This window comes from Vipera ursinii (assembly GCF_947247035.1).
Source record: "Vipera ursinii genome assembly, chromosome: 9".
Classification (NCBI taxonomy): Eukaryota; Metazoa; Chordata; class Lepidosauria; order Squamata; family Viperidae; genus Vipera; species Vipera ursinii.
The window spans coordinates 22,997,372-23,005,962 of record NC_139523.1 but is presented as its reverse complement, the minus strand read 5'-3'; the positions used below and the strand labels follow the sequence as shown (position 1 = coordinate 23,005,962).

General features: G+C 47.0%; 1 protein-coding gene across 1 annotated transcript; it reads left to right on the top strand.

The window, feature by feature from the left end:
* Window positions 1-1,829: 1,829 nt before the first annotated feature.
* LOC310644832 (E3 SUMO-protein ligase ZBED1-like) lies at window positions 1,830-7,532 on the top strand (the record flags this gene model as incomplete). Its single annotated transcript, XM_083370144.1, has 3 exons — window positions 1,830-1,865; window positions 4,373-4,526; window positions 5,482-7,532. The coding sequence occupies exons 2-3, from the start codon at window positions 4,379-4,381 to the stop codon at window positions 7,530-7,532; spliced, it is 2,199 nt and encodes a 732-aa protein (XP_083226270.1). The 5' UTR covers window positions 1,830-1,865; window positions 4,373-4,378.
* Between the last annotated feature and the right edge of the window lie 1,059 nt (window positions 7,533-8,591).

Sequence of the window (8,591 nt, the reverse complement as noted above, 5' to 3'; positions counted from 1 at the left end):
CCAAAGCTGTCAAGATTGAGAGATGCTGATCTACCTCTGTAGCATACTGAACGGGCTGGACTTTCAGCCTAATCCTGCAAGGCTCTGCCCTAAAACAAGACTAGAACTCACAGTCTCCGGCTTTCTAGCCCCGTGCTGCTTTTAGCCACTACGCCCAAGTGGCGCTCTAAAGACAAGAGCGGTGTGAAATAAATCATAGGTTAAATTTGATTAAAATGTGTTTTTCTCCATGCCATGCATACTTGTTGCAAAAGCTGACTTCGCAAGTGCATACAGGAAGTCCTTAAACTTAACAATAGTTCATTTAGTGACAGTTCACAGTTACGACGTCACGGAAAAAAGTGACTTAGGAACGTTTTTTCACACTTACGACCGTTGCAGCATCCCCATGGTCCCGTGATCAAAATTCAGCCGCTTGTCAATTGACCCATACTTACGGTGGTCGAGTGTCCTGGGGTCACGTGATCCCCTTTTGCGACCTTCTGACAAGCAGAGTCAATGGGGAGACCAGATTCACTTAACAACCATGTTACTAATTGAGCTACAGTGATTCACTTAACAACTGTGGCAAGAAAAGCCTTAAAATGGGGCAAAATTCACTTAACAATTTCTCACTTAGCAACGTACATTTCAGGCTCACGTTGAGGACTCCCTCTAGAGTTCCACCTTAAAGGATGCTCAATCCCGTTGAGAATCAAAGGACATATTCAATGTCCAAGTCTTGTTATTTTATTTTTATTTATTTATTTTAATTCCATTTATATCCCGCCCTTCTCTGAAGACTCAGGGCGGCTTACAAGCTTAGCAGTAGCCTTCATTCTATGTATACGCCTGCTTGTTAGGGCTTTCGCCCCACCCCCCCAAGCGGCATTATTACAAAGTCAGCTGAATTGCCCCCAACAATCTGGGTCCTCACTTTACCTACCTGGGAAGGATGGAAGGCTGAGTCAACCTTGAGCCTGGTGGGACTCGAACCTGCACTCATTGCAGGCAGCTGGTGTTACTTAAGGAGGCATTAGCCCACTGCTCCACCAAGGCTAATTGTTATAAGGTCACTACTAATGTCTGTTAGCTCAGCACTGGAAGAAAGAAGAAACACCATCAGAGGAAGATAGAATTAAGAGGATATTGGACTGTGCTGAAATGGACAGACTCACGCTGAGGATTAGAGAGAAAGAAGATACAGAGTATTTTCAAACATGGGATTTATTTTATCAATGGGCTGGAAAAACGGTGTAGAGACTAGGGATATAATTTGCATTACTAAGCAAAACAAAACGTAACCCAGATGACAATGTTTATCAAGCACCAATGAAATGTAATAATAGAAAACTAATAATATCTATGTATCTATATCCGTTTGCTCTTGTCCTCAGCATTCTTCTTCTGCGGAAATCAGAGAGCTACAGAGGTCAGACAGACTTGGCCAGGCAAGTCCAGCATCCAGGCAGCAAATCACAAATGCTGAAGGCACCTGAAAGGGGGAGGGGGGAAATGTAACACCACCGCCAACAGGATAGCAAAAAAAAAAAAGAGATCATCTTTGCAGCCATCACACTTCATGCAGTGAAAAGGGGCTTCTAATAAGGCCGGTAAATAAGGGCAGGGGAATCCTTTGCTGCTTGCCAGGAGAGGGAGGGCAAGCTTTCAAAACTAAAAGGCAGAAACCCGTCTTAGCCTGGCTGTCTTTGGGTGAATCCCTCTTAATCCAAGGACGCTTTTAGCCCTGCTGGGAACTTTTTAGAGGAGCCCTAAAGGAATCACTTCCCGAAGAAAGGTTAGCCTGTAATCCCATTTGGCTGCGCCAGGAGCTGTGAGACCCCGAAGAACTGGAAGCTGTGCACTCTGCTCATGACAACAAAGGAGTGAGTATCGCTGCAGCTGTTATCTCCATGTAAGGATGGCAGAGATCTGGGGGGGGGCCTTTGCTTCTTGAAAACTTTTGCTCGGACGCTCCAAAAGCTGCATTGGACGGGTCTGGGGATTTTTGACGGGAAGAAGGTGGGATGGGCAGAGTGGAATTCCAGCAGAAAATTCATCCGTCCCAAAGGAACCGTTGGCTTCCCTGGTTGACGGGTCCGGTGAGTGCGTCAGCAAGATTGTGCTGAGCCTTTGGTGGGAATGAAAACCTAATTCCCAACCTCCCTCCAGATTCAAGTAGCCGTGTTTTGAAGCATCTCTTCCGTTATCGGACGAAATTGATAACGGGGAAAACCGAGAAATCACTGCGGGGGAAAATAATAAGATTAAAATCAGCATCCTCCTTTTAAATTGCTGTTCCAGACAGGTATGCTGCAGGCACATACGTGATACTAGTTTTTCCTTCTAGGTGGTTACAGCAGCATGCAGAATTTTTGGAGAGGGAATAACACCGTCTAGTGTGCAACTGATACAGCATCCTCGCTTTTCCTATCCTGGTGGGTTCCAGCTGTGCTGGATTACAACTCCCATCCACTCCAACCAGCATGGCTTTTGAGAATGATGGGGTTTGGAATCTTTTTTATCTAAAAAAACAACAAAACACCGGCTAGGCTGCTCTAGGCTGCAAACTTTAATTGAATAAATAGTGTATGGGTCTGAGATCACAAGAAACAAGCAACTGAATAAATTGTGTAATTAATTAACCATATTAACCATACTGTGCTTATTCATTATAAGCCAATCATGCTAAATAGACTTTAAAAAAAAATAAGACAAAGACAAAAGAAATCTGGAGTACTAGGACAAGGATTTCTAAACAATTTCGTCGTATTAATAGTCTGGCTCAGAAAAAGGTATCCAATATTGCTGACTTGATAAATCAAATGCTGCCTGGGGAGTTCTGGGAGTTGAAGTCCATACATCTTCCAGCTACCAAGGTAGAGAAACGCTGCATTAAACCTGTTTTCTGAATTGTCCTTTAATATAATTTCAAGGACCTTTTCAGAGCTTCTCCCTTAACTGGACACTATGCTGTTATAGATGATGGGCACTGCAGTCAACATGAGAACAATAAACAGAACAAGGATTTTTTTTCTGAAGGAAATGAGGATGGAAAATTTTTTTAATATAATGTTGTAATTGACCAACCTCTAGTTAATCTTTTATACTATCATGAGCTTGCCCCACACGGAAATATGCAGAAGTTCTGGTTCTGCTAACACCAAACAATGATTGCTTATATATAGGAAGGAATCATGATATACAGGTAGCCTTTGCTTTCCGACCAGAATTGAGCCCAAATTTACATTGCTAAGTGAGACAGTTGTTAAGTGAGTGACCCCAGGAAGCTGCAACTGTCATAAATGCATACCTGGTGACCAAGCACCTGAATTTTGATTGTGGGTGATACAACCACGGTTGCAAACGCAAAGACTAGTTATAACTCACTTTTGGCAGTGCCGTTGTTACAAGTAGTCCTCAACAACAGTTCGTTTAGTGACCGTTGAAAGTTACAACGGCCCTGGAAAAGGGGACTTACGACCATTTTTCACACCTAGGAGCGCTGCAGCCTCCCCGTGGTCAGGTGATCAAAATTGAGACGCTCGGCAACCGGCTCATGTTTACGACGGTCGCAGCATCCCAGGGTCACGTGATCCCCTTTTGTGACCTCCTGACAAGCAAAGTCAATGGGGAAGTTGGATGCATTTAACCGTGTTACGAACGTAACAACTGCAGTGATTCATTTAACGACTGTGGCAAGAAAGGTTGTAAAAACGGGGAAAAACTCACTTTAACAAATGTCTCACTTAGCAGCAGACATTTTGGGCTCCATTGTGGTTGTAAGTTGAGGATTACCTACAGTTTTTTTTTTAAACGCAATCCTTATCTTTTGTATGGAATCTAAAGATAATTCGGGCCCTTTGTTCGGAATGTACTTCTATGGCTTAAGGTCCCAGTCATGTAAAGAGCCTTGGTGGAGCAGTGGGCTAATGCCTCCTTAAGTAACACCAGCTGCCTGCAATTAGTGCAGGTTCGAGTCCCACCAGGCTCAAGGTTGACTCAGCCTTCCATCCTTCCCAGGTAGGTAAAATGAGGACCCAGATTGTTGGGGGCAATTAAGCTGACTTTGTAATAATGCCGCTTGGGGTGTGTGTGTGAAAGCCCTAATAAGCAGGCATATACATAGAATGATGGCTACTGCTAAGTTTGTAAGCCGCCCTGAGTCTTCTGAGAAGGGCGGGATATAAATGGAATAAAATAAATAAATAAATAAATCCGTCATTTTTTCCCCATTTAATTCTCTTGCAAGGTGGATTATATGGAGTTATTTGTCCCTGTAGTAGCTTTTGGCGAAGCAGAAGCCACGAGGTGGAAAAGTATGAAGATCGGCCCGCTTGTTGTTTCTAATGCTACTGTGCCATTTTTTTCCCCTCTCGATCCTCACTTTAAGACCAGAATGGAAGATGTGAGCTCCAAAAGGATCAGTGACTTCTTGCAGAAATGCGTCAAACTAGAAGACCACGAGGGAGGCCCTCCACCCAAGGAGATCTTGGAAGTTCAAAGTCTCCCTCTGGTCATTCCATCCTATCCTCAGACTGTGCAAGGTATGGGAATCACTCTCCTCCAGAAATCTCTGCACCTAGAACAGTGTTTTCCAGCCTTAGCAACTTTTAAGACAGGTGGACTTCAACTCCCAGAATTCCCCAGCCAGCGGAAAGCAACTCTGGGTGGCTCTCCTTAAGCAGATTTATTTATTTGTCTTATTTGTTTATTAGGTGTTTCTCCTGCCTTTACTACTTTATAAGTAAGTCAAGGTGGCAAGCATACTTCCTTCCCCCTTCTGCTTTCCCCACAATTACTCTGTGGGTTGGGCTGAGAGGGAGGGACCGGACCAGTCACCCAGCCGGCTTTCATGCCTAAGGCGGTACTAGAACTCACCGTCCCCTGGTGATTGGCCCAAAGTCACCCAGCCGGCTTTCGTGCCGTAGGCGGGAATAGAACTCACAGCTTCCTGGTGATTGGTCCAAAGTCACCCAGCCGGCTTTCATGCCTAAGGCAGGACTAGAATTCACCATCCCCTGGTGATTGGCCCAAACTCACCCAGCTGGCTTTCATGCCTAAGGCGGGACTAGAACTCACCGTTTCCTGGTGATTGGCCCAAACTCACCCAGCTGGCTTTCATGCCTAAGGCAGGACTAGAACTCACCGTTTCCTGGTGATTGGCCCAAAGTCACCCAGCCCACTTTCATGCCTAAGGTGGGACTCATTGTCTATTGATTTGTAGGCCAGCACCTTAACCACTAAACCAACATCCTGGTAATTTGTAAAGGACCAAGTGACTATATCGTAAAAACTAGCCATCCCCCTAAAACAAAGAGTTGTCATGAAGTCCAAGTAGCCTTATAATAGCACTTTCCTGAAGGTGATGTCAGTTGTGGATGAATGGTGCCCCCTGCCAGCTGCCCCCTCCCCATCCTTTGATATGTGGCCCATTCAACTGTGCTGCTGTTAACCACGACGCTTGCGGCTACTGTCTCCTCTCCTGTTCCATTTCGACAGAGGAAATTTCAATGGTTTTCAATACTTGTGCAGTGCCAGCCAGTCTGGGCCCCTGTGCCAGGAGGCGGCGCGAGAAAGGCAGCGGCCACGACGGGACCAGCACGTCTCTCTACGTCGACCGCCGGAAGTCCAAAGTCTGGAACTATTACACCAAGCTGGGCGACGCCTACGTGGAATGCAACGTCTGCAAGAAGCAGCTGTCCTTCCACAACAGCACCACCACCATGAGGGAACATCTGGTGCGGAAGCACAGCATCCGTGACACCTTGCTCTCGCAGCTGAAGGACGACCAGGCGCCCGAGCCTGACTACGCAGCTCAGGAGAACGCCATGAAAAGAGCTCGTCAGCTGACCCCGGAGAACAACAATCCCTATCACACCGGGGCCTGCACGGAACCCAGGACGGATGTGATCCTAGAACTGGTGCTGGAAATGATCTTTCGGGACCTGCATCCGCTTTCCGTTGTGAAAGACAAAGGCTTTGGCCTTCTCATTGGCTACCTAGAGCCAAGCTTTGTCCTGCCCTCCCCAGTGCAGCTCTCTAGCATGTTGTGGCACCGATACAATGTGGTCAAGCAGCATCTGGAGCACTACTTGCAGACAGCTCAGTCGATTGTCATCTGCGCCGAATTCTGGCTGTCTCACCCCAACCAGAGGTACCTGACGATGGTGACTAACTTCATCGACGGAGAATGGCGGCGGGCGAGGTGCATCTTAGAGAGCCAGCAGGTGCATGAGAACAAAGCAGAGAGCAACCTGGGAGACAGGCTGTATGCGGTCCTGACGGACTTTGGGCTGTCCAACAAATCCGTCTTTTGCCTGATGCACGACAGCCTGCAGGATTTGGAGGCCAATTCGTCCCACCTGAAACGCATCTACGGTTGGACCAGCCTGTGCTGCGCAGCTCACCTGCTCCACCTGTGTGTCAAGGCAGGCCTTGAGGTGGAGCAGGTGCAGGAGGCGTTGGCCGCCGCTCGAAGCGTCGTCTGTTATTTCCAGCAAGATGCCAAAGCTACTTGCTCCCTCAACAGCAAGCTGGAAGCTATCAACAAGACCAAGCTGAAACTGGTCATGGACACTGGGGCTCGGTGGATAACGACCATCGAGATGTGTGAGTGCCTGCTGGATCTCAAGTGGGCCATCATGTCTGTTCTGGAGGAACACCCCAAGGGGCCTTCGGTGGTCCAGAATTTGGCCGATCATCAGTGGAAACTCTTGCAGGACCTGGTGCCTGTGATGAGGACACTTAAGATCGCCACGTCGTTCTTGCGAGAAGAACAAAACTTCTCCATCGCCTCCCTGATGCCTTGCATCCATGGCATCATCACCGCCATCGGGCAACAGTCGGAAGGAGCCAGCGGCATCATCAAAACAGTGGTCCACAATATCAGAGGAGAGCTCACCCAGCGTTGGGGTATCTTGGATGAAACTAAGTTGCTGGAGAGCCCGGCGGTCATCGCATCATTTCTTGACCCTCGATTCAAGGAAATGAGGTTCCTCAGCCCGAGTCTGCGGAGCGAGTTGCACAAAAAAATCAAGGCCATGTTGTCCCAGTTCTTCAATCCTCAGACGCCGCTGACCCCCCAGTTCTGGGTGCCCAATTCTGATTACAAAGCAGAGGTCAGTGAAGCAGCCGGCCAGCTTGCTGCTCATAAGGAAAGAGGTTCAAGTGGGCAATCTCAAAGTATGTATGATATCCTTCTGGGTAAAGACCCTACGGAGAGCATGCCGGAGATCCATCAGCAGCTGGAGAACTACATCGTGGAACCCCTTTGCAAGCGTAGCACCAACCCCTTGGATTGGTGGAAGAGCAACGAACACCGGTTCCCCTCAGTGGCCCGGTTAGCCCGGCAATATTTGGCTATACCGGCGACAGTTGTACCGCCGGATCAGGCCTTTGCCGCTAGCGAAAGTGCACTGGAGCACCGGAGAGGTGTACTCGCCCCCGAAAACCTGGACCAAATTCTTTTCTTGCACCAGAATTTTGACTTTTTAGAATCGATGCGAAACGGGAACGAGAATCTGAGTAAGTCTGCGCACAGCCAATATTGAAAAAAAAAAAAAACAGGCATGGAAAGAGCATAGAAAACAGTGTATCCTGATGCAGCCAAGGAGGAAGAGGATGATCAGTTTTTAAAAAGGATAACATGATTTTCAGGTCCCTTTAGTCAAATTGGCAGCAAGGTTTGAGCTCGTCCTTTTAACTTAAAAACCAGTTTGCCTACTGCCTAAGCTTTACATGTTTCTCCCTGTTGTGCGGATTGTCCTGTAAATAAGACTAGCTTTTTTTAAAAAAAAAAGATGAGACATACAGGAAGTCCTTGACGTATGACCATAATTAAGTCCAAAATTTCTGTTGCTGACACATTTGTCAAGTGAGTTTTGCCCCATTTTACGATGACTTTTCTTGCCACAGTTGCTAAGCGAATCACGTGGGGATGCTGCAACGGCTGTACACGTGGAAATATGGTCACAAGTCATTTTTTCCGGTGCCGTTGTAAGTTTGAACAGTTACTAAATGAGCTGTTGTAACTCAAGGACTACCCTGTGCTTAAAACAGATTGTAGAGCAAGGACATTTTTGTCGCTCTTCTAGAAAGATTCAGGTGTATTCTTGGAAGGCAGGTGTGTCTGGAAGAGCCATGAAATTTAACTGGAGAACTAGATTCGTGCCTCCATTGTTTCAGAAAGAGGTTTAATATGGACAAGTTGAAATAATTTGACGTGTCTTCCTTAAATGACTACCATGTGGAGCAAGGAACTTCTAATAAGGGAACAAAAATAGAATATTGCAAATGGCAATTATGTGATCCCCCCCACCAGGACACTGTAACGTCGTAATCGCCTGAATTTTGATCAGATGACCGTGGGGGATGCTGCGACGGTCACTAAGCGTGAGGACCGTATAGAACCATTCTATAATTTATGCAAGGATGCTAGTTTTGATGGCATTCCAAACGTTAACGTAGAAGGCAATGCTGGGGAAGAGGGAGGATGACAATAGGCTTGTTAGGATGGGAACGGCTCAAACCCACTCCTGAGTTAAGAAGTGAGATTATACGAGCACGTGAGGAAAGCAAACCCATGGGAGGCTGACGGGGGAAGGTGTGCG